The 26,272-nt window shown below is 50.3% G+C and overlaps 1 protein-coding gene across 5 annotated transcripts in view; it reads left to right on the forward strand.

The window, feature by feature from the left end:
• Positions 1-24,106, forward strand: part of DTNB (dystrobrevin beta) — a 227,099-nt gene extending 202,993 nt beyond the window's left edge. For 2 of the 5 annotated variants that reach the window (XM_048222551.2, XM_057308991.1), the window contains 5 exons: positions 14,614-14,773; positions 15,571-15,660; positions 18,637-18,690; positions 21,875-21,909; positions 23,813-24,106. In XM_048222551.2, coding sequence (XP_048078508.1) covers positions 14,614-14,773; positions 15,571-15,660; positions 18,637-18,690; positions 21,875-21,879 — 309 coding nt within the window. In that variant the 3' untranslated portion in view covers positions 21,880-21,909; positions 23,813-24,106. Of the gene's footprint in view, positions 1-14,613; positions 14,774-15,570; positions 15,661-18,636; positions 18,691-21,874; positions 21,910-22,313; positions 23,784-23,812 lie in introns of those variants that run through there. The other 3 variants (XM_048222550.2, XM_048222553.2, XM_057308992.1) reach the window with 3 other exon arrangements.
• The last annotated feature ends 2,166 nt before the right edge of the window (positions 24,107-26,272 follow it).

The following is a 26,272-nucleotide window of genomic DNA, read 5'->3' on the forward strand; positions in this document are numbered from 1 at the left end:
CCCTTTGGTTTCAACCAATGAAAGAGAAGGAATAAAATCTTAATCTGCCTTATTGAATTATATGAGTGGATTGCTGTTCTGATAGAACCTTCTTGACAAAACCTCATTTCTTTTCTATCTGAACACGTGCATTGCCTTTACAAACCTGTTTCTTCATCTGTAAACTTCAACTTCACAGCCCTTTCATCCTTTCATCACTAATTCCAGTCGGTATATTGCAGAAAGGCTATAAACCAAGAAGGGTCTACGAAGACCAACTGGATTCATTGGACTAGTGTCTCCTTTTGTGACTTTGAAACCCTCTGCCCTCCCTTCATTGTCTGGGCTTTCTTTCAATAATCAGCTCCTCCCTCAGTGTTGCCTCATGCCAACCTTCTACCTCCCACTTTTCCAGACAAAAGAAAGCATCAGCTCCTCCCATGAAGGCCTGTCCTTTGACTTATCTCTGGGATTTTCGGGCTTCTACAGGAGGAGAGGAATCCCTAGTGCTGTCTTTCTGCTAGACCTCACCCTAGCATCCTCTCTTGGCTTGGGATTGGATATATGACCCTTCACTTTGAGAGCATCTGTAGGCATTTTATCAAATCCTGATGCTGTGCCGGTCTCTGGGGTCTTATAGCTGATCTCAGGCAGGTTCTGATGTTCCATATTAACCGTAATACCGAGATAGGGAGCTTTCTGGCCTAGAGTCCTTACCTGAAATGAACATCCGCTTAGTTTCAGCCAAAAGAACCATGTTAGAAAGGGTACAGTAGACCTTTGCACTCTTCTCCATTTGCTGCCCATCATATAATCTGGCAAGTGGAATTACTGTCATTTGACACTGCAGTATAGATGCTCTAACGCTTTAAAAGAAAGGGGTGGGGGCAGGGAGGAGGAAGGGAGCAGGGAGGGAGCTGGAAGGAGGAAGAGAGAGAAAGAGAAGAAAAGAAGAAAGAAAAGTAGAAGCATGTTTTATAAAATTAGAGGCAATGCAGAGAGACAGTTAACTGCAGCTAATATAGTACCTTTAATAAGGATTCATGCCAGCTCATCACTGCTCTACGAGCTGGTAACTATAAACCCTTCAGTACTTTTATCTATCTGTCTATTTATTTATTTTTCATAAATCCTTCGGTACATTTATTATTATGTGTTCTTAATTTAAATATATACAACACTCGCTATATAATTGCTTTCACATATCAAATTTCAATTCTTGTATTTAACCATCTCGGACCTCAGGAAACCAAGAGAGAATCTAGGAGACTCTGAGGCCTATAGCTGCCCCCACCCTGGGACATCTTCCAAATGTGCAGAAGATGTGAGAGTTTATTCTTGGGCCCCTTGAAGGTCCCAGGCTAACCTGAGGCTATGGGTGACCAGCCCTTCCTTCCACAGCAGCCACACCTGGGGAAAGAAGACTGTCTCACCCGCAGCCAGGTTTCTCATCCTCGGCACTGTGGAATTGTGGGCCAGATAACTCTTTCAGGGGGGCCTGGGGGGGTTTACTTTGTAGGGTGTTCAGCAGCTCCCTCGACCTCCACCTACTAAATTCCAGTGGTAGCCCCTGCCCCCCAGCAAGTCCTAGCAGATGAAATTACCCCCAGTTAAGAAGCACTGCCCTGAGCCCAGAGAACCTTACTTGTGACACCAGCCTGAGCCCCCGAGGCATGCTCAGAGGCCCTGAGTCTGAGGTTTAGATATGGGCTGGACAGTGAACGATTTTCAGGCGTGTTCCCCGAAAATCACTCCTCTGTCCGTCTTTCCTGCCAGTGCTGCGTGTCCGCGCACCCTCTCCAGGCTTCTGCTCCTCTGCGCACTTGCTGTTCTGCAAGCCTGCTTGTGTCTCTCCTTTCAGTTCCCGCTGGCTTTCTTCATTCCAGCCTCCATCGTCTGTCCCCTGGACTGTTGGAAGAGCCTCCGCATGGGGCTCCTTGTGTTCTGTCTCTAGCTGCTCAGTCCCTCCTTCACGGTGCCCCAGAGCCAGGTTCCTAGACACACATGGCACTGGCCATGCCGTGGTCTCAAGAGCCTTCCCTAGCTCCTAGCTCCCTGTGCCGCCGCCCCCAGGAGGGCTCAACAGCATTTTATTAAAGGCTTGGACAGTAAATATTTTAGGCTTGGTAAACCAAATCAGAGATATTATGTAGGTACTTATATAACCACTTAAAATGTAACCGTTTCAAAATGTGAAAACCATTCTTAGCTCATGGACTGTAAAAAACAGGTGGTGGTGAGCCAGATTTGGCCATGGGCTGCAGTTTGCCCATCTCTGGCCTAGTAAATAAACTAGGTGACTATTTATTTAAGGCCCTGGAGGATGGTGGCCCACACTCCTCTTTCCTACCATGTGTCCTCATGCTCCGTACATGCTAGCCATTGCCCCCCCAACTTCCCCCCCACTCCCCCTCCGTGGGTAGCCTCCTCTCCCAGGCCAGCCTCCCTGTGTTCATGCCCTTTCCTCACCTGTATTGCCCTTCCCGAGCCTTTTCTGCTGATTGAAATTATACCCCTCAAGATACTCTCAGATGCCACCTCTTCTGTGAAACCTTACCAGGTTCCAGAAGGTCAGAGTGACACTCTCTCGCTTCTGTGCTTTTCCTTTAGGCCTCCACTAGGCACGGATTTCACCCTCCTTTGTATGCGAATTGCATACATGCCTCACAGCCTCAGGGGACAGTGAGCCTGCCGGGTGTGGAGACTTGCCCCTTTGTAACCCCCAGCACCTTTCAAAGTAGAATGACGGCAGGTAGGGTTCTGTTGAGCTGGAGTGTGAAGCATTTCATGTTTATCCACACCAGCCTGCAAAGATATTATCCATTTCGCATATGAAGAATCTGAGATGTGGAGAGGTTAAGTAAGTTACCCAAGATCACACTGCTAGTAAATGGCAAAGCTGGCATCCAAACTAGGTTCCCTAACTGCAAAGCCTGGACTCCACACTGTTCTATACAGCAGGGACTCAGCAGAGAATGGTGGTGTTGAATAGGGTGCTGTACCTCACCATGCAAGTTTTGCATACCTGTTCCGTAGCATTTAAATTTGACTCACTGAATTTTAAAATATCCTGGATAGGTTCTGGCTGCCTGCCCGATCACTGATTTAGGTGTCTGAATAAGGACCATGCTCTCCTGGCAGTCTGTTCTCTTTTTGTTTCTAATAATGCAATCTGAGTGTTTGGTATTCATTTTATAGGGATTTTCCCCTCAGTGGGGTCCCTGATCATTTCTCTGAGAACTGACTTTAAAAATCCTGCAATGAGAGCTAATGCAATACCATTTTCAAGTAGAGCCGGACAAACTAGGAGAAACAAACAGAAAGAGCGTAATCTGGTCTTAGAATTTATGAGCTTCCCTATCTGAAAGTTTAAATTTCAACTTCTTTTGATCTTTGGGTTTATGGTGAGTTTTAGTAGATTGTTCTTTGTCTCTGGAACTTAGTATGCGTTCCTCCTTCTACTAAGAAAGATAGCTAGACACCCCCCCCCCCAAGCCTCAAGGGAAGCTTCATCTTCTGCATAATTTAGTTTGACTTGACTAGAGACAGGATCATGAAGATCAAGAACCATAACCATCTTCTGCCCGTTGCCAATACCGTGATCATAATCACCCAGCAGTGCTCCAGTCGCTGTTACCCGTCTGACCCCACAGGCCGCCACAGCGAGGGACAGGCTCTGTGGAAGCCCTGTGTTCCCGGGATGATGTGGGACGGAGGGACCGCATGGCAGACATTCCGGTGGCGCCATCGCATCCTTCCAGCCGACCCACACATGGGTGTTCGTAGTCTTCAGGGTGGAAAGAAAGGAGACACGTCATAAAACTGTCCAGCTCTTCTCTCTGGTGTTGCGAAGCAAAATTTACCTTTAAAACCTACCAGCTTGCAGGTAGCACCCTTGCTAAGATGGGACGGTCTCTGGGCTTGTTCTGGAGCTGTTGCTAACTCCCCCCAGATGGAACCCGACCCCGTCCTTGCTCACTGCAGGGTGGATGCCTTTCTCACCTCCTGCACCTCACCCTCTCTGTGTGCTCGCTTCAGTCCCTGGTCCGCGTAAGGCAGTTATTCCCAAGCCTGCAGCGGGACGGGCAGGGCGGCCCCCTCTCTCCACTCACTGCCACATTTGATGAGGCGGCTGCATTTTCCTAGAAGAGCCACCACCAACACCAGTTGGAAATAGTATGTGGGCTCTGGTTTACCTTTTCCTGAAGGTAGAAAGTCCGTGCAAAGTCCATTCTTTGTTCATCCCATTTCTCTCTACAGTCCAGGCTGCCTCACCTAAATTTCAGACTTACAGCTCCTTTCCCTCAGTGTTGTTTTTTGTGCATTTTGTTGTTGTTGTTGTTGTTGTTGTTGTTGTTGTTTTTCTGAGAGGGCCTCTGAAAATCGGCAGCAAAGAGGCCAGTTTGTTTAATTTAAATACACTGCAGCAAAATGAAGGTAATTGTCCACAAAGGCCATCTGGTACCTGGCAGGTGTCCATGAGTCAGAGAGAGAGAGAGATGGAGACTAAAGCGTCTCCTTCTGTTACCATGATAACAGCTTAGCTCAGAGTTTCGGTCGCAGCTGTGTATGTGTGTGTGTGTGTGTGTGTGTGTGTGTGCGCACGCGCGCGCACGCACAGGATACAGTTATCAATGCTCCAGAGAGGGCAGTAACTCCAAATCAGGCTTTTTGCCACAAGCCACTCTGGGCTTGATTACTTGACTGTAATGTGTCCTAAGGAGATAGGAAAAAGTTCGTACCTGTGCCATGAAGAAAAAGAAGGGAAGGAGATTGGATTTATGGAGCCCCTACTGTGTGCCAAGCACCACACTGGGGATATCTAAGCACAGCCGAGCATGGTGCAAATCGTTCTCCTGCTAAGGACCGTGGCTCTCTCCCGCTGTAGCCGGCTCTCTCCGCCACAGCCCGTGAGCACCGGTGTCTGCTCCCAGTGTCCTCACATCACCTCTGCCGGCACTCTCTCCACCTGCTCTGGCTCAGTATTAGATTCGTGTCGTAGACAAGAGACTAAGTCATCATCGCTGTTCTCTCCTTTCTCACATTTCTCACCTTTTCTGGAACTGAATTGTCCTGTTGAAGACCACGGTCCGCTTCAGTTGTGAGAGGTCTCAGCTGACCCACGTTCCTTCCGGCCTCAGCAACACTATGCTATGCCTCGGATTCTCCTAGCAGCTTGAGGCAATTAGAAGACCCAGGTACCAGTCTTAGCCTTTCTGCTCATTTATTTGGAATCCCGTGACCTCTCTAGGCCTCAGTCTCTTCAAATATAAAATGAGTGTTGGACTAAAAAAAAAAAAAAAAAAAAAGAGGCTATTTTCTTGGGGTCATGAGCATTCTGAAATTAAAAGCATAATTTCTGAGTCCTTTTCTTAGAATGTGATACCTAGTTTTCTCAGGTTCTCAGCATCTTTGCCAATTTAGAAGGGAAGAGCCAGCAGACCAAAGAACTTCCCAGATTGTAACATTTCTCCAGCTCTGTATTTCTAGCGGAATTGTTTCCAACTACAAGGGACCTCTGTATTCAGAGAACCTGAGTTACAGGGCATTTATTGTGTTGGGTTATTGGTGACTGGCCCGTGCTGCATTCAGGCCTTTGTTATAGGTTGTATTACAACAAGATCCCACTGTCCTTGCATCAGGAAACCTTCAAACACCAAGCAGCATTTTGCAGACCTTCCCCAGCTTCCCCAGGTTAATTGCCCCTATCCTGGCAGCTCTAGCCAGTGGCGCAAGATTGTTTTATACCTGCATTGGACGGCTTATCCCCATCCCCTGGAGCCACCCGACTAGTTCCTCCACCTTTACTGATTTCTGTGTGATTCTCAGGTTCCCCATAACCTCAAGGTTCCATCCGTGACGCTGCGCCCAGCCTCCTCCTGTGCCATTTGTTCTAGATTTGGTTTTGGGGTGAGTGGAGTGCTTGGCATTCTTCACAGGGAGGTCCTGCCTGCCTGAGAGTAAAACCCCATCTGTGCTTTTGAGACAAGGGAAATTTCACAGTGCAGTGCTCTAGCTTGGCTTTGAGTGTATCTGTCTGGCCCAGACCTGCTGAGAGGGCAGAGAATGAACAGACCCTGACCAGGAGCGTCGGTGACTGTCAGCATGCCCAGAGTGCTGCTCTGCACTGCAAACTGTCTCGAACTGTGTGTGATCTCCACGCTCCAGCCTGTGGTCATGTAACCAGAAGGGCCCTGTTGCAACTCTGTCTTGAGCTGGTCCCAGCTTCGTTGCAGGCACCTGCTCCCAGCACCTCCTCGCAGGCTTCGTTTGCATGAGCCCAAATGGGCAGCGTCTCTCGTACTGACTCCACTCGTGAGAAGGGTAAGTTAGGGAACATGCCGGTCTGTGACCCTGAGACGGCTGCTGAGGGCCCTCGGAGGGTCCTTCACTGACAACGTGGTTGTGACCAAAACAAGGCCAGGATGACTTGACATTTGCAAGATGAGGTAACTTGGCAAAAGTTAGAAAATCATAGAATTTTAAATCTGAAAAATACTTCAGAGATCATCTACATGTTGCCACTCAGTTTATAAGTAAGAAGGCTGCACCCCAGAACAATTAAAATGCGTGTGCTCTACAGTCCGAAGAAAATCACAGGTCTCCAGGCATGTAGGCCACGCCCTTCCCGTAAACCACATCACCTCTTTATGTGTGCACCCCGAAGCAGTGGAGAGAGCTAGGATTCCAGCTCTGAGCCTGCAGCTTTCCCTCCTCTGCTCAGTCAGTGAATTTTCAGCAGAGGATTGTCTCCAGGGCCTGTGATTATTATCCAGCATCAGGACAAGCTCGTTTACTCGGGGACTTAGGTACGTTCTCCGATCAGGTAAAATGTTTTTTGATTATATATCCTTGCTTCTGTTCTCATCCACAATCCTCTTTCCCTGGGTCTCTGGCCTTTCACGAGGGCTTCTGGGCTTGGGCTCTCATATTCCAAACCCTTCCCTCCCATTCCTTCTCAATCAAATGTCCTTCAGATGGGACTACCCCAGTAATGTATGAGGAAGAAAATCAGTCTGAGCATATGAGTTACCTGTCGCCACAGGTACAACAACTTACCCCAAAACCTAGTGGCTTCGTAGAACAAATATTTATTACCTCACAGATGCTCTGGGCCTAGAGTCCAGATGAGGGCAAGCTGAGGGTCAGGGTCTCTTACAAGGCTACAGGCATCTCAAGGCTCAACAACTCACATGGTTGTTGGCAGGATTCTTCGATGGCTGCTGGACTGAGGGCCTCCGTTCAATGCCAGCTGGTGGCTGGAGGCTGCCTCAGTTCCCTGTCACGTGGGCCTCTCCACAGGGCAGCTCACAAGATGGCAGTTGGCTTCATTAGACTGAACAAGCAGGAAGGAGAATGAGCGAATATGGGCAAGACGTAAGTCACAGTCTTTTATAAGCTAATCTCAGAAGTGACATCCCATTCGCCTGACTCTGGGGCAGCAGTCACTGCGCCCAGCCCGTGTTCAAGGGGAGGGGATTACACAGGAGTGCGACAGAAGGGGGCAAGGTCATTGGAGGCCGTCTCCGAGGTCTGCCCACCACATTGACTCATCTGGTGAAGTATCTCACACAAAGCTTTATCGATGACTGATAGATTTAGTGCTCCCTGGAGACTATTGTCTGCTCTGGCTGCATTCCCGCTTTCCATTACTGAAGCAAAAGGGTCAGAAACGTGATACACCTCATTGTCATTTAACAAACGTTTATTAAGCATTTACATGTGCTAAGCACAATGGTGAGGAAGATAAAATTTGAGAGGTGAGGTTAACGCTGTTCAGAGTTCTGGGGAGCATCACAGGAAGCCCTAATCTGACCCTGGAGGACGTGATGATGGAGCCAACGCCTAGAGGGGCAGCGGGAGCTGGTCTGACCACGCTGGGGGCGTAGCGCTTCTGGCAGAGAGGCCTTCAGGCAGGGGAGAGCGCAGGCCTTCTATAGGTAGAAGCAGCTGTCACTGTCCTTTCACTTTCTGTCTAAACCAGCCAGTGGCGGTCACAGACATCCCTGCACCAACGTCTACCTCCTCCAAGACCCACCCTAGTCTCTAGGCCTTCCTGAAGCCGCTGTTGGCTGTGGTGTGTACCTCTCCCAGGCCAGAGGTGATTCATTGACCTACCAGGATGCCACACTGGTGTTGCTCTGCTGGAGCCAGAATTCACAGAGGGCTCTGACAGTTCCATCCTAGCACTGTAATCCAACATGGCCCTAAAGGGAAGGGCTGGTGCTTGAGATCCATTGGCGAAAATCGTGCCTTCCCAGCAGGCTCGCCTTTCTCTTTCTACTGCTCTGAACAAAGATAGCTTCTGGAGTCTGTTCTTCATCTTTCTCAGAACGCACGTCCTGGGCACTGATCCCGGGAAGAGGGCCTGATTATTTTGAAGCCGATGGTGAGCAGTAGTTTCATTTCCTGATCCTAGAGCTTCAGCCACATGTGGCTGGCCACCCCGTGCATCCCTTTGGCCTCATCGCCCATCATCATTTTCCTATTAAAATATTTGCAGAGGTTCAGTTTCATGTTCTTAAAAAGCAACCTAGTCATTCATCTTGGGTCTTACGACTCTAACATTCAGTCCTCAGGCAGCAGTGCCTGGCCCAAACTCACTGAGGGAGTTTTATTGAATAGTTGCCACGTGCTTGATGCTGGGTCGGCCCTCTGCGGGGATGACAGACAACTGTCACACAGTGAAATGAGTGTGAATTTCACAGGCCACATAGATAAGCAAAAAAGAAATATTTAACAGGACTTCATTTCCCTCTTGAGGGCTCACTGTCTGAGCTGGAAACAGTCTGGGCATTTTCAGGCAAACTCTGAAGCCACCCATCCCAGATGCTTATCCCCCTTCCTGCACCTGAGATGGGTGCTGTGCTTTGGGGGACTAGTGCTGGGTGCTGTGGCATCAGGGGAGGAGTGTCCGTGGCTCCGACTTGATCTGTGCTGAGGCGGTCATGTCCTTTGCTTGTGGCCAGGCCTGGTTCTCACAGGCAGCACTCCTCGCCCTGCAACTGAGACAGTGGAATTCATAGGCTCCCTGAGCAGCCAAGGCGCACACACGGTCTCAGATCTCAGTGAGGCTCTCACTCCTCCGTGACTGAGAGGCAACTTCAGGCTTGGTGCCTTTGCAGCTGGAAAACCATGGGCTCCTGGGCTGCATGGGGTCCTTCCTTGATGCTGTCCAAGCAACCCAGGCAATGATCTTGATTCTGTGCCTTTCGGGTCTTAGAGGCCCAAGAAGGCCAGGGTCCACCACTTCTGTGATCTCCTGTGTCCCAGACTGTGCTGGCTCACAGGTCTTTCCTTGCATAGACTTTCTTGTTTTTCCACAGATTCTCTTACCTCTCTCCCAGCTTCATTACCTCGTTGGGATTGGGGCTAGAACTGCCAGATCTGGCTGTTCAAAAGCACTTTCCAAACCAGAGTGAATTTTACACTTTATTATTGGCCCCCTCTCCCCAAAAATGGCCAGAAAAGCAGGGCATGATGGTGATTATAGGGTAGAAGATGGAGGTGGTTCCCTAAAGTACAGTGATTAATATGTGATAATGTTAGCTGACCAAAACAGGGTTCCCGAGATGTTGGGAAGGAAAATAGATACCCTGAAAATAAATAATAATAAATGTTTCATAAGCACTGACAAAAATAAAATATTTCACAAGATAGAACATGTTTAATTATCAATGGAAAATTGTTATAAAAGTTAATAACAAAAATAGCAAAAAAAAGACTTCATAGTATTCCATTGTATAGGATAAACCACATTCTGTCAGTCCGTTCAGCAGTCAGCCAACTTTCGGTCATTTCCACTTTTGGCCTCTTAAACTGTAGCTAAGGAACATTTGTGTACAAGTTTTGGGTGAGCTTATGTGTACCGTTTTAAGAAGCTGCCAAACTGTTTTCCAAAGTGGTTGTAGCATTTTACAGTCCTGTCAGCAATGTACAAGAGCTTTGGTTTTCCCACATCTGGCAGTCTTTTTGATTGTAGCTATTTCGGTGGATAAGTGGTATCTCGTCGTAATTTCAATTTTCGTTTCCCTGTTGGCTCCTCAGGTGGAGCATTTGTCACGTGACTATTAGCCCATTTGTACATCGGCTTCAGTGAACCGTCTATTCAAATCTTTGTTTCACAGTTGCATTATCTTCTTCTTATTCAGCTGTAAGAGTTCTTTGTATCTTCTGGACACACGTTTGTGTTTTGTTTGTTTATTCTTTTTTTTTTTTTTTCATTTCCGCTTTCTTGACATATAAACTTGTAAGATATTTATTTATTTAAACTTGTAAGATATGTGAAGTATATATTGGGGTGACTTGATTTACACGTACATAATGAAAGGATTCTATCTAGGTAATTCATATATCCATCAGCTCACATATTTATCTTTTCGTATGTATGAGAACATTGAAGCTTTACTCTCTTAGCCAATTTCAGCTCTATAGTAGTGTTATTAACTATATGTTGTCACCATGTTTTACGTTACATCCTCAGACCTTATTTATCTTACAGCTGAAAGTTTGTACCCTTTTACCAACCTCTCCCTATTTCCCCCAACCCTTGGCCCCAACTACTTTTCTACTCTGTTTCTGTGAGTTTGACTCTTTCGTTTCCACGTCTCAGTGAGACCATGCAGTATTTGTCTTTCTGTGTCTGGATGATTTCACTTAGCAGAATGCCCTCAAGGTCCATCCGTAGTGTCACAAACAGCAGGACATTCTTTCTAATGGCTGACGAATATTCCATTGTACATATATGCCACCTCTTGTCTGGCCATTTTTCTGTGATGGACACTTAGGTTGTTTCCATATCGTAGCTACTATGGATAATGCTGTGGTGAACATGGGAGTGCAGATATTTCTTCTAGATCCTGTTTTCGTTTTCTTTTAATCTTTTGAAGAACCTCTATACTGTTTTCTGTGGTGACTGTACCAGTTCACCTTACCACCAGGAGTACACAGGGCTTTCCTTTTCTCCATGTCTTCACCAATATGTACCTCTTATCTTTTTGATAGCCATTCTCACAGGTGTGAAGTGATATCTCATTGTGGTTTTGATTTGCGTTTCCCTGATGATTCATGATTTTGAGCACCTTTTCATATACATGTTGGCCATTTGTGTATCTTCTTTGGAAAAATGCCTGGTTCTTCTATTTTTTTTTTTTTTTAAGATTTTATTTATTCATTTGACAGAGCACAAGCAGGGGGAGCAGGAGAGGGAGAAGCAGGCTCCCCGCTGAACAGGGAGCCTGATGTGGGGCTCAATGTCAGGACCCTGGGATCATGACCTGAGCTGAAGGCAGATGCTTAACCGACTGAGCCACCCAGGCGCCCCTCCTCTGTCCATTTTTAAATTAGATCGTTTTTATTTTTGCTGTTGGGTTGTATGAATTCATTATATATTTTGGATATAAGCTCCTTGTCATATGTACGATTGGCAAATATTTTGTCCCATTTGGTAGGTTGCTTTTCATTTTGTTGATGGTTTCCTCGTTGTACGGAAGCTTTTTACTTCTGACGTAGTCCCGCTTGTTTATTTTTGTTTTTGTTGCCTTTGCTTTTGGTGTCAAATTCAAAAAATCATTGCAAAGACCCACAATTTTATATCAGATCTAATTTACCAATATGCTTTCCCAGTTTGTGACTTATCCTGTTATTTTTCTTAGTGGTATCTTTTTTATGATAGTTTTATTCATATATAATTCACATACTATATACAATTCACCATTTTAAAGCCTAAAATACAGTCGTTTTTACTATAGTCACAGAATTGTGCAACTATCACCACAGTCAACTTTAGAACATTTCATCACCCTCTGAAAGAATCCCACACGCATTAGCACTCACTCCTCATTTCTCCCAGGCCCCCGCCCTCAGGCAACCACTAATCTCCCCTTTCTATCTCTGTGGATTTGCCTATTGTGGTTATTTCATATAAATGTGATCAAACAATATTCAGTCTTTTGTAACTGGCTTATTTCTCTTGGTATAACATCCTCAGGGTCTGTCCATGCTGTCGCATGTATCCGTACTTCATTCCTTTATTTGCCGAGTCCCATTCAGTCGACCCTTGAACAATGGTGGGGCTGTTACGGGTACTGACCTCCTGCACAGTCAAAAATCTGTGTATAACTTTTGCCTCTCCCAAAACTTAACTACTAATAGCCTACTGTTGACCAGAAGCCTTACCCATAAAATAGTCAGTTAACACATATTTTGTGTTATATGTATTATATGTATTCTTACAATAAAGCGAGCCAGAGAGAAGAAAATGTTGAAGAAAATCATACAGAAAATACATTTACAGTGCTGGGGTGTATCTATAAAAAAAATCCACATGTAAGTGGACCATGCAGTTCACATCCCTGTTGCTCAAGGGTCACCTGTATCCCACATTTTTATTTAAATCATTCTTCAGTTGATGGGCACTTGGATTGTTTCTACTTTTTTAATGCTGCTGTTGACACTTGTGTACAAATTTTTGTGTAGACCTATGTTTTTGTTTCTCTTGGGTATACACACATAGGAGTGGAATTGCTAGGTTGTATAGCACTCAATGTTTAATCTTTTGAGGAACTGCCAGACTGTTTTCTAAAGTAGCAGGAATGCACCATTTTCCATTCCTGCCAGCAGCATGCAAGCATTCCAGTTGCTCCACATCCTTGTCAACACTCGTTATTATCTGTCTTTTTTATTGTAGCCTAATCCTAATGGGTGTGTAGCGCTGTTTCATTGTGGTTTTGATTTGCATCTCCCTAATGGTTCATGATGTCAAGCATCTTTTCATGTGCTTATTGGACATTTGTATGTCTTCTTTAGAGAAACGTCTATTCAGGCCCTTTGTCCATTTTTATTACGTTACTTGTCCTTTTATTATTAAGTGTGAAGAGTTCTTTCTGTGTTCTAGATAGAAGCCCCCGATCCAATAGGTGTTTTGCAAAAATTTGCTCCCATTCTTTGAGTTGTCTTTTCACCTTTTAAAGGTGTCCTTTGAAAAAAGTTTTCAATTTTGATGAAATCCAATTTATCATTTTCGTTTGTAGCCTGTGCTTTATGTGTCATATCTAAAAAGCTATTGCCTAATCTTTGCTTCTAAGAGTTTTTATGGGTTCTTATATTTAGTCTGATCCCTTTTGGTTAGTTTTGGTATATAATGTGAGGTAAGGGTCTAAGTTCTTATCATTTGTATCATGGGAAGATCTCAGAAATTATGCTAAGTGATAAAAGCAGATTGCAAAATTATATGCGCAATAAGATACCATTCATGCAAAATTTAAAAGCATGAATATCACACATTATTCATAGTTATATATGTATACATAGGTAGAAAAAATTTCACTCCAAAGTCTTTACTAATCGTTGCCTCTGGAGGGGTGAAAGGAGGGACTGGGACTGGACAGGATTGGTGGTCCAAGGGGTCTTCAGACTTATCTGCAATGTTTTTAGGTTGAATTTGACAAACTATGAACAGTTATCCATGGGGGTGCTTTATTGTACTTGTCATCTTTCTGTATATTTTAAATTTCTCAACATACACATACATGTGCTCACACAAGTCAAAGGGAAGAGTCACGGAGAACAAACCATTTCTGTTTAGTGCAGCGCCCACCCACACTGGCTGGAACAGTGAGGTAAGGCTTTGTGTGGATGGCCTCTCAGCATGTTTGGGCAGATTCTGTTGTGTGGGGAGTTTCTGAGCTAGAACCCCAAAAGATAAATCTCTTCGTTTAAAGTCATTTGCACACTTCGGCTTATGTTTTCCCAGTTTTGCTTCCACAGAAAACCCACTGTATGCCACACGCAGTTTCCCTTGCTCTGAACAGCAGCAGGGCCCAAATCTCAGTGAGCTCCCTTTTAACCAGAATCTTTAAATGTTACCCATTACTCCAAGCTTTCTCCAAAACTGTACCAGAGCCTTCACAAGGAAGGTTCAGTTTCCACTAAACATGCCATTCTCACCTAGTCTCCGTGAAATGCCCCAAAAGGCCTCACTGTGTGTTTGACAAGTGCAGGGACCCGGGCCCGGGAAGCAGCCTGCCGCCGAGTTCCTGACACACGCTCGGGCACGTGGTTCATGCGGTCAGGGGCTGCAGACATGCGGAGTACGCGTCATCGCCCGCGGGGTCCCCGGGGTTATTCCCACATCTCCGTGAGCTACAGTGCCCAACACAAAGCTCTTTTCATCGTGTTTTTCTTCCATAAAATGGGTACAAAAACGCGTGCCCTTTCTAGTCACAAGTTGTTGTGAGGGTCAAATGCGGGAATGTACATAAATACATTTGCAAACAAAAATGAAAGCTGTTTGTGTATCATTTCCCAACCGTGTGGCCCCAGCCCCGCTCAGATCCTGGACCCCGCTACTCTGCTTGGTCTGTCTCCTGCAAGCCCCCCCTCCCCCTCTTAGTCCAGTCTAATGGTACTTTCTCTCCTCCCTCCGCCCTCTTCCTTTCCTTTCTTCCTTTTCTTCCTCTCTGCAGTCCCGGAGGCAGCCTGACTCCTTCCTTTCAAATGTGATCCCGCGGAGCACTGCCTCACCAAGGTGCAGCGGTGTCGGCTGGCTCAGATTCGCTGAGGGCAAGGACTCTCCGCTTCCTCAAAGAGCTAAGATCCCTGAGATAACATGTTCTGTCTCTTTGATTCTCCCAGGCTCAGGCCACAGGGTCACCACATACATCGCCCACTCACGGAGGCGGCCGCCCCATGCCCATGCCTGTCCGCTCCACGTCGGCCGGCGCCACCCCCACCCACTGCCCGCAGGACCCGCTGAGCGGAGTCGGGGGGGACGTGCAGGAGGCCTTTGCACAAGGTGAGATTTGGGAGAAGGGCATGCGGACAGCTAGAGGGGTTTGGCAACACGAACAAGGGGCCTACGGAGATTTTTCCAGTTTCTCTTGTGCGCTTAGCTTTAAATGATCAGGTTTTCATACGCAATCTAAGTAAGTCAAGTGCTGGTCCCTTCGCACAGGATGGGCTGGTCTCCCAACGGGAGGTCTACAGGCTTTGTGTGTTTGTGAAGACCAGGCCTCCGGGGCGTCTGTGCTCTCTTTCCCGAGTTTTGGGACGTGACTTGTCCTTTGGGCTTTGCCTCCTCCTCCGGAGGAATCGGATGGAACAATTCCTGAAGTTGTGCTTTGCCCGCGAAGTCTTTAGAGCAAGTAAGAGGAGGAAGAGTGGAACTGTAAATAGGAGCTTGCTGGCGGCACCCTGGGCCCAGGATTGCCGCACGGGTCTGAGGCGCCAGCCGCCCGCGGTGCTGCAGCGGCGGGCAGGGCGCCCGGCTGAGGACCTCTCGGGCGGGTGGAGACGGAGACCTGGCCCGCGGCTGCTGGAGAGTGAAGTCCCGCCTCAGGCCAGCCGGGAGCGGTGTGCGTTCTGGAATCCAGCTCTCCTGAGTGTGGCTAAGAAGCGGGCCGCTGACAGGGGCCCACCCTCCGGGTGGAGAAGAAGAGGGAGGAGAACAAGAACCTGGGAGCCTCGTGGCCCCGATGTGCCCGGGAGCGGGCGGCGGTGCCCGTCGCCGCCGGGCGTGGTGTGCAGGGCCCAGCAGCCCGAGGCTGCGCCCGCCCGCCCCCTGGCATCGGCGTCTGCTCTGACTGTCCTCAGGTACGAGGAGAAACCTCCGCAATGACCTGCTGGTGGCCGCTGACTCCATCACCAACACCATGTGCTCCCTGGTGAAGGAGCTGCACTCAGGTGAAGCCCAGAGCTCCCGCCCCCCGCGTCCCCGCGCCCTCCGCACTCGCTCCCGCCGCTTCAGCCCCCGCTCGCTCTCTCCGCCTGCTAGGACCGCCCTGGACGGCCTCCGCGCCGCCGCCTCTGGCCCCACGTGTTCACGCAGGCGCTTGCGCGGTCCGTTTCTCTGAAGGCTGCCCCCGGAGAGGCCGCGCAGCGCGGGGTCCCCAGGCGCGCGCACTCAGCCCCCGCCCCGGCGCTGCGGCCCTCTTTCCCCAGGGCTGCTCCACCGCCCTCGGCCGTTTCCCCGGATGACTGGAACCGAATCGCCCTTAAGCTTCTGGACTTTCTCCCAGCCGCCTCTCTGCTCTCTCCCGTTGGATTTGGTCTTGAAACCCTATTCTCTCCTTTTGTCCATCACTAGGCTCTGCTCTCACCTGAAGTTCGTGACCTGCGTCTGTCGCTCTTCACCCCTCTGTTCAGTAGTACGTGTGGCTCCTTCCTCCGTCTCTCCCGCACTTCGCTCTACCGCCGACTTCCCGGAGACCCTTACCTTATTGTTCCCCTTATATAAAACCCAGGAAAGAGAGAAATAATAAAAGGCCATTCCCACATCGTCGTATTTTCAAGAATGCCCCTGACTCCCTTAGTTTTGTAACTGCCGGATATTTACTAACGTGTTTACAGTGGTCAGATTCCCATGTTCCATATTAGACAGATGGGTTCCCTTCCTAAGTGATACGTATGGCCCTCTGTTGTTTCTTTTCAGCTAATATAGTGCTTTTGGAGTAGCTTAACAAGCTAATATAAGCTTGGAGTAGCTTATATTGGTTATTAAATAAAAATGTAAAGCGGGTTTTCCATGAGCTGTTCAGACACATCCGCTGAAATCGTCAGTCCCCACTCTGAGGGCAAGGAAGCCTTGGGTATGTCCTCAGACCTTCCAAGGAGAAAGCCTATCTCTATGGCTGGCCCAAGGTTCCCTCTCAGATCTGCTGATGTCCACTTAGAAGAGAGTGAGTGCGTGGCCTAGCTTGGTTTTTCCAAGGCCGTTAAGATAAGATGCCGGTTCTCCTTTGCAGGGAGTGTGCAGGTGACACTGCCTCCATTCTGGTACCAGTTCTCAATCCTTGTTAGAAGCACTGCCCTCTCCATAAACACACATAAACAGAAGAGGGGACTGCCTTTGAGATGACTTCACAGGTGATTAGAAAGTCCCTTCCCTAATACAGTTTCCCACAGATGCCAGAAATCCCACTTTTAGAAGGAATTTCAGGCCACGAAATTAATCACACTGTGCCCCTCGACCACTTACTAGGATTTGGGCAAGATCAGTGGCTCATGAGCTCGTCACACTAGGAGGAGAGGTAGCTGGACACCGTTAAACACACAGCAGCCAGTGATCAAGTATCTTCACAAAACGTAAAAGGTCACAGGCAATGTCTCATGGCAGGAAAGGATGGTTTTAACACAATTCTGTGATGTATTTGGACGGTACCTTAGAGAGCACGTTGTCAAGTCCCCTTTAGAAAGGCAGTGAGTGATTATCAGGAAAGCGATTGCCTGAAGCTGTGCATCTTGAAGGGGCAGAGGCCAGTCCTGGAACTCAGGTGCGGAGAACACAAAGCCATTGCTCTCCCTGCCACAGTGTCCTGCCCACGCAGGACCGGAGGTCAGATTCGCGGCCCCATGAGGGCCCCTCTCACTGATGCTTTGCTCTCTCAAGCCCTGAAGTCCACGGGTAGGTGTGCACTAAGTCCTCACGTGATACCACATCCTTACAAAGTGCAGAACTAGAGCCCTTTACATGTGAGGCTGCCAGTTTCCCGGTGAATGGAAGAGGCTCGCCCACACCCACGCATGTTTACTATCTCTGTTGGGGGGTGTGTTAGGATGAGGTGAGATACTCAGATTGTCTTTAAATGTTTCCCATACCATGTGCACATGCTATTTCTAGCCAGAGCCTCTCCTCCTCGTCTTTTTAAAAATATTTTCACAAATAATAGAATCTTCGGGTTGGAAAAGATCCTAGAAGTCATTGAATCCAGCTTGCTATCCAATATAAAAGTCCTCTGTTTGAATATTTCCAGTGAGCTCATTCATGACCAGCTCTCATCACGGTGAAATTCTTCCTAATCAGGGAGCCCAAATTTGCCTTTCAGTAAGCAGTTTATCCTCATCCCATCCTCTGAAGCTACGCAGAGTAAGTTCAGGTGCTCCCATTCCTATTAATTTAGCTTTCAAGTATTTGATGGCAGGTACCATGGCTGTCCCCAAGGCTTCTCCTCTTGAAGACGACTGTTCGCTGTTCCTTCAGCCAGTCTTAACGTGACGTGGTTTTCCCTTCACCATTTTGCTTGCCCACCACACTAGGATGTGGCCAAGAGCTTCAAGGCCCCCATTCAAAGTGAGTTCTCAGAGCTGAGCACACTTACCCTTGTCACGGGCTCCTGTGCCCTGCAGAGCAAGTGAACCGTGGCCTCCCTGCGTGAGGGCCCTGGGAAAGCAACCTGAGAGGGCGTTAGCTTTTTCCACACAGCCACTTTGCTGTTCGGTCATTTTAAGTTTGTCGTCAGCTAAAACTTCTAGTTTGGGTTGTTTTCTCTTAACAGAAGCTTGTGTTATTCTGGATATTCCCCACTATGTACTTGAACCCGAATGCAAGATATTAGGTGTATCCCTAGAAGATGTGTCACCTTAGGGAAAGCAGGCATCGAGAAAAGGCAGCGACCCCCACCCCAGTCACCAGGGAAGCCAGCCACAGAGCCCGCAGCAGGACAGGTGACCTCAGACTGCGCTGCCCCCAGGGGCTCAGAGCTCGTGGGTAAAGAGTGCTAGCATGTGCTCCACGCACGGGGCAGACTAGCTGAGTGTCAGCACCCTTGGGGGCCTGCAGCTAGGGCTTCATCCCAAGCCTGCCAGGTCATTCCCTTCACCCTTTTCCTGTGCTGGTGCTGTGCTGAAGGGTCACTGGCCGCCTTGGACTTGTTTTCACAGCAGAGGAAGGTGCAGAGGAAGAAGAAGAGAAGCAGCAGAATGGGAAAGACAGAGGTAAAGGCAGCTCGCAGGACCCCTAGTTTGAGTGGGAGGCAGAGCTACATAGCCCCTGAAGGAACCCTCCCCCTCTTCCGTTTCTGCTTTTCTTCCTGCTGCCCAGCTCCCCAAAGCTTTCAGACCCTCACAGTACCTTCGGCCCGCTTTTCCCAGCTGACCGTCAAGGAGGTGGTGGCGTCAGGCGATCAACAAAAGCCTCGTTTCCTAATACTGTGATAGATAGATGGTTCGGACGTAGGAAGTAGATCCCAGGAAAGCGCACCACGCGACCCTTTGCCTCCAGGAGTTTATAATATAGTTAGGGAGGCAAGACAGAGATATGCAAAATAAATAAGAGATAAAATGAAGTGGCAGGAAAAGTTAATCATCAAACTTTGAGTGTGTGATTACAAATACAAGAAGGGGTTCTGAAAAGGAAGAGATTATTGCGGGCAGAATAGGCAAATGGTTTCGTGACCTCAACGGAAGAATTAAAAGCAATAAAGAAAGGTATCAGCAGAGGAGAGTTATGTCTTCCTAGTTTTATCGTATATAAAACCTGCTTAATAACTTGTTACGTACAAAGAGCTGTGCTAAATCATGTGCACGTATTATCTAATTAATGCTTAACAACCTCGGAGGCACATAATGGTGTCCCGATTTTACCAGTGAGAAAATGGGCTCTTTGAACTGGGTCTTTCTGACTCCACACTCCACACTCTTCATCTTCATGTGTCTGCGTTACGCCGAACACATAACATTTGCGAGTTAGCTGTTATTTCTGGCCTATATTAATGTGTCTATTTCTGGATTCTTTCAAAATGTAAGCTCCACGAGGTGGAGATTTTGGTCTCTCTTGTTCAGGATGTATCCCCAGTGCCCAGGACAGTGCCTGGTACAAAGCGGGGTGTCAGTAAATGAACAAATACAAGGAAAGAAGCCAGGCGAGGTGCTAGAGAGTGCTTTGTCAGGGAGGGAGCAGGAGCGGCCGGTGGAGGCTGGGCTGTGGAAGATGCGTCCGCTCTCCCCACCCCTGCCGGGTGCTCTGCACTGAGCACACCCTTTCAGTCTGATTTCACCGCCCACGAGGAAGGATTCGAGACACGGCTCAGAGTAGTGAGGTGACCGGCACAGGTGGGAGCTGGCAGAGCCGGGATCGGCCCAGGCAGCCAACACCAGTGCCGGAGCTTTCTTCCAGGTGCCACGGTTGTCTAGCGTGTCTGGCGAGGCCTGCGAGGCCGTGGACGGTAACTGTGAGGAATTGAGGAGAATGACATACTTGACATGGCCACCAAAATGTCAGAAGTAGAGGTCAGCCATGTTGGAGACATCTAGCGGTGCTACAGGGCATGGTAGAGATGACCGACTTTCTGGGCTGAGAGCGGACCAGGAAGAAGGCAGGAGGGTTGTCGTGCAAGAGGCAAAGAGGGGAGGAGATGCACGGAGATAAGTTTATGCTCCATAAACACGTGCTCCAGTCACACGTGTGTGCACACACACAACCCAACCAGATCTCGGCGTTCATGTGGAATGTTCTTGGCTGAAGACGTAACAGCTGCCGCTTTGGCCTCTCTTCCCATTGACCCTTCCTTCCCTGTAGCTTTTTCATGGCGTCTCCTCAGCCTCCCTGCATTCCTTGCAGCACACAGAGAGTGGCCCTGACTATGTGGGCCTTGCCCTGACTGTGGACTGCAGCCCTGGTCCTGGTGCAGGTCTGGGTGTGGGATGCGTCTCACATGTGGACGGGCATGGCTTCCCTTGCCTGGTGCCTCCCGGTCTCAGGGGCCTGTCTGCACCCGTGTTCCCTGCCAGCGTCTCTCCTTTCTGCGCCTCCCCCTCTCAGTGTCTCCCCATCTCTCTTCCAGTGCACACACCAGCGTTTCTGTCTGTCCCTGTGAGACCTTGTGAGAGCACCTGAGTTTCTGTTTCTATGGCTTTAGGTGCCATCCTGAGGGAAATAGTGTTGAGTCGGGGCAAGACGTGGGTAGGGTTTTAAACAAATTTTTGACTCTCGCATTGTGCAGGTCCCAGGATATGTTTCTGTAGCTGCACGGTAGTGGGTATGTGGGTAGGGGTAACCCAAGTGCTTTTACGGATGGACCTTCTGATCGTCTGCCGTGGTCTGGGCATGAGATTTTACTGTAGACCAACATGGCGGTAACTGGTGTCGCCAAGGCATTAGAGAGCAGTAACTACCAACCAGAGAGAGACGAGGTTTGCTTCTTTGGGGTTGAAATCATGCTGACCTCACATAAACACAACTTGGTCAGCACCCTGTCAAACAGACATAGTCCGCTCAGTGCAGAAACCGTAAGAACCAAATGGGCACTTTCGAAGAATTCATGACCAAGCTGGACTTCCTGACCACATCCACCCCTACCTCCGCCTCCCCCCCCCACCCGCCTGCCCCTACATTTCTGTCTGGCTGCATCCTGGGGAATGCTTCTGCTCCACTGGGGTGCCCTTCTGACTTTGCAGCCCCTCACTGCTCACCCGGAGTGCTGAGTGCTTGTAACCGAGACTCCATAGGTGAAACAGACTAACATATTACTTCAGAGCCCGAAACTCATCGCCGCCCCTCCAGAGCCTCTTCTTACGCTCCTTTGTCCTTCAGAATTGCCTCTCCAGAACCTGCCACCCCCGTTGCTGGGAGCTGTAAATCCAGCTTGCGTGCTCCGAGAACCCTGGTGCACGTCTGGTGGGCTGACAGCAGTGGCCCTGTGCGAATTCTCAGGCTTTTGAGGGTGCAGGCAGTGTTCAGGATTTCAGGGTGAGCGGGAGGGATTTAGTACTCCCCAGCAGATATGCCTGCAGGCAGCAAATACTGCCTGTTTCAGAAGTTAATTCCTTCTCACCTTGGTCCCTTTCAGAACCAAGGGACGGGCCGTGCCCCCAGATGTAACTGCTCCCCAGATTCAGGGTGGCTTCGTTTCCATGTTAGTACTGTTCTCCTTCTCCCAGGAGATGCCTGTCTCCACGGCTGTTTTATGTTCGTGGCAGTTGCTGGCTGTAGGTAGCGTGACTCTCCCAGTCCTTTTCATACCTGGTTGGGAAAAGTCACTTATGGGGCAGAAAGGGGAGAGGTGAGTCCAGAAGCCCGTGGGTCCGTGGGCCAGGTGGTCAGCCGCCTGGGAGAAGACGCGGGCTGGTGAGGAGACCCCGTGTGTGACCTCCGTGTGTTGTTTGTGTCTGTGCTGTACAGGTTAGCAGAGGAGCCGGGACAGAGAGGAAGCGCAGGTGAGTACTGTGTTCTCTGCCCTCCCTATGGCCCCTTTCCCTTTGTAGCTAAGCCTTCGTCCCCCTCCTCCCTTGCCCTGGTCACACTTTCTAAGCCAGAGCCATCCCAAAGGGTGGAGATTCAAGTTAAGGTTTTCCTTTAAAGAGCCCAGCTGCACCTTTGCCCTTTGCCGCAGCCCCGCCATCGTACCCTCTTGGTCCCTTTTCCGGGCTCTGACCCATCTTGCACTGCACTGGGCGAGGCCTGGGCCTTGGGCGTGGCTTGGTGGCGCCTGTGTCTGGATGTCGCTGGCAGACCAAGAGCTGCTGGCTGAAACAGGCTCTGGCAGCAGGCAGCAGAGGCCTTCTGGCCACCTCTGCCACCTTGCTCCTGATGGCCCACGGCCATTGTCATTTCTCTCCAGGGGTCCAAACCGGTGCCAGTGCCCCCGGGGTTCCAACACCCAGAGCTGTGACCTGCCGCCGTACCTGACCATAGACTGAATTTCCATCATGCAGGATCACCCTCGCTCCGTAACGCCGCCCAAGCCCCTTCCGTGGTGTCTGCCAACCTGCACCCTCTCACGTCCTAAAACAATTAACGAAAGCACAGATGTCCCCCGAGGACAGTGCTCATTGCTTTAGGAATTAGTCTTTCACATCTTTCCATGAAGGACCTTAACTCTTCTCTTCCCCCAGTTCTGAGATATTGCGGCTTTGGGGCTTGCTCACTAGAACGAAGGGATGAAAATAATTGGACAACCAAATCTGTTCAGGAGAAGAGTTCTTTCAAGGATAGATGTCTTTGGCCATGAGATGTCTCTTTGTGGATGTTCCTTCCCCTCCCGCACTCTTGTGTCAAGCTGTCTTCCTCAGTTATAGATCTTCCAGGCAGAAGAGCCAGGGCTGCAGCCCCACGATCCCCCCCGGCCCTTCCGAGGAGTCCCCTCCTGGAGCAGCCTCCCAGCCTTTCCCTGATCGCCCTGCCCCCATGGGCACCAGGGCCTGGAGGGGTTCTGGGGGGGGGGGGTGCTGCTGTCTCTGAGCCCTCACCGACTCAGGGATTGTGCGAGCTACGAGGGGAAGCGCGCAAGCTGCAGAAATTGTCCCACTGCCCTGAAAAGCTCAGGGCCTCCAGGGCCTCCAGGGCTTGGGCAGGGCTCTACCCAATCTCACGGCACATTCAGGCGAGGCCCTTCCCAACAGCAGGCCTCACCTGACCCAGCCAAGGAGGGAGTCAGGAGCTGACTTGCCCCTCGGGAGCCTGCCAGAGCCCCTCTCCCTGGGGCACAGAGGAACTGGGGGATAAGGAAAGGCACGTCGGAACCATGCGGCCCACCCTCTTCATGCAGATGAGGAAACGAAGGCCCACAGCCTGGGAGCTTGATGCCAGAAGTAGACTCAGAGTGGCGTCCCCTGATGCTGTCTTGTGGCCCTGTCGGGAGTTAACGAGAAACTCGCTAGTAATTGAGTCAAATGAAAAGCATAAACACTCAGGTGGCTCCGTTTCACAGACCCTTATGTTCTGCCCTCCTCCGGCCTGAGGCTAAGGCTGTCTTGCCTTCCACCCAGTATTTATAGGCACCTCTCCAACCTCGGTGCCCTCCTCAGTCACAATCCTTCTTTCCAAAAAAGCACCACATTCCAAACCTTGCACTGTGAACCCAGTTCTTTCTTTCTGGAAACATTTCCTGACCCTGTGACCTCAGCAATGACTGCAAAACCCCCAGGTACCCCAGAAAAGAGAACACCCCTTTCCCTAAAAGGGGGCATGAGTGTTATCAGTTCTTTGTGTCTCCCAAGTTGAAAGGTAAGGATCCCAACAGCCCCTTCCCAGGACATCGTCTTGTCCCCAGCAGCTGTTAGCATTGGCTCGCAGGCCCTCTGTAGTGCCCGTGAGTAACAGTGCATCTGTCCTGCACAGGGGACATGCAGCAAGCTGGTGTTGACATGAGGAAGGCGAGGCCCTCCCCCAGAGGCGCATTCCTGTCCATCTTTCCGCTGCACACCTGGACCAGGCTTGCAGGCTGCCAGACGTCACTACTGGGCAGGGAGAGGGGAGCCCCAGCCGGTGGGAAGTGGGAGGGGCTGCCCGGGACCGCCGCCCCTTGCACAGTCCTGCATGAACTAGCATCTTCTTCACTCCCCTCGGGCCACGGTCTCATCTCTGCAACAGGAATTTACCAGGAGGTTGAAAAGAGAAAAGAAACAGCACGAATCTCCTGTGTGTGTGATCTGATGGAGTTCTTGCCGGCACATGGGGTGCTCCCCAGGGTGGGGGCCCAAGTTGCCTTCCTACCTTTGACCTTTAAAAACCGACAAATTTTCTTCCCTGTATCGTGCAAAGACAGCTTCAGGCCTTGCTCAGTTTTACAGACATTCACACCCTGGCCACAGTGCTAAAAATAGCCTCCTTCCTTTCTCTCGCACTGGTGAGGCTTCCGCCCGCCCCGTTTGATGCCGGGGTTCTGCAGCCTAGGCGGGAAGGGAGAGCGCAGAGCTCTGCCCTGCAGCCCTGGACGGTTCCTCCTCCCGCAGCCGAGGATTCTCTGCAGCAAAGCCGGTGGCCGGCCAGGCAGGGAGCACTGATCCATGACCGCCAGAGGGAGCACTGACCCCCAGGCGCTGTGCTCGCGCCGCCTCTCCCCTGCTCGGGGTTCCATTCTGCTCTGGCACTCATGATAATCAATCCCAATTCCCGGTGATTTTCATTTATTTTTTTTCTGCTCCCTGGGCTCCAGGATGTTATTTTTAGTAGGAGAACTGCTATAAATATTTATAAAGGGCAGTGACTGGAATGAAGTGAGAGGCCCCACAGCTGGCTCTCTCACCCCCCCCCCCCCACCACACACGCCTCTGCAGACAGACCCCTGCCCGCTGCGGGGGGAGGCCGGTGCGGAGCCAGTGGGCTCAGCCCGTAGCCACACACGGAGAGAGTCACATGGAAAGCTCGTGAGGGCGCAGCCAGGGCAACACAGGGGCGGGGGTGACTGCATCCTTCCCTCTCACAGTCCCCGCTCGCTCCGTTACTCCCACCCCCGAAGGAGGTGAAGGCTTGTGTGAGGCAGTGCTGTGCCCTGCTAGGCCCAGCGCCTCCATGTCAGGAATACGAGGTGTGAGGGGCAGGTGCCACCTGGATCCCTCCAGCTGTGTGACAGCAAAAAGGAAATGCGAGCCTGAGGAGAAGCTCCGGAGCGCTGCCTCGCCTCAACTGTGACCTCCAGCGAGCCGAGGCCCTGGAGGGCCAGCAGGGGCTCTGGTAAAATAAAAGCACTGGCGAAAAGGTTCTCCCACACACTGAGGAAACGGGGATGCAGCCTTGCCTGGAGGGCCAGATGGGGCAAGAATGAAAGTGACCATATGGAAAGTTCTGGGAGACACTCCGTGCCAACCAATGGTGAGATTAGGTGTGGGGGGACTGCAAGAGGGTCCCAGGGGTGACCCTGTGGGGTGACTGTATGCTTCTCCCACAATCCTGACCTCCATCACTTTGTACCCTGCCCCTGAAGACAGGGCCGAATCCCACCTCCCAGTTCCTCATATGAACCGCTTGCTTCTTCCAGAGCAGAAAGAGCCAAGGAACAGTCCGATTAAAAGCACCAGTGGCTCCGAACCAGCCAGGTGCTCAGGCCGGCTACGGTGCACATGGCGCGCGCAGTGTCCTCCGGGCCCCGGGCATGCCCCTCCACAAGGGAGGCTGCCCGACTCCACAAGGCCCCGACCACCACTCAGCAGGTGCTCGAGCCAAGGAGGAGCCTCAATTTCTCAACCCCCAGAGAGGCTCTGCACTCCAGCCTCTCCCCTGCCCCTGGGAGATGAGAAGGGGGACCAAGGAGAGCCAGGGGGATGAGCTCAGATGCCAGCACGACAGTGCACGGGGCGTGGGGTTTTATATAAATTCTCGTTGACAGCTGTGTTCTTTTACAGCGAGAATACCCCCATTACCTAAGGCCCCGAGGTGCCTCCTGACTTCTTGGCATCTGCTATAGAATGCAGATCTGTATCCGTTCGGAGCTGGTCCCTTTGCTCAACTCTGACCTAGAACACAGGTGTCACCCTGGGGGGGGGGGCACTTCCTTCTTAATTGCTCTGCGACCATCCAGGAGTCCAACTGAACCTGAGCAGAGGATCTTTTAAGAGAAGTGACATACTGTCAGCACCACCGGCCCCCTGGGCTGGTGTTTTGTAGCTGTGAAGACCCCTGGAGAGGTCCTGAGCGTGTCCTGGGTCTCCAGGAGGTGGTGGTGGTTCCGCCAAGCTCAGGCCCAGAACTGCCAGCCGCGCCCAGCTTCCGTGTACGGGCAGCCCCCTCATCTGCTGCTCGTGCCTTATCCACTGGCAGACTCCCCCTCTTTTGCATTGCTTACTCCCTGCTCCCGTAGTC

The sequence above is a fragment of the Ursus arctos genome, unplaced genomic scaffold (assembly GCF_023065955.2).
Source record: "Ursus arctos isolate Adak ecotype North America unplaced genomic scaffold, UrsArc2.0 scaffold_8, whole genome shotgun sequence".
Taxonomy (NCBI): Eukaryota; Metazoa; Chordata; class Mammalia; order Carnivora; family Ursidae; genus Ursus; species Ursus arctos.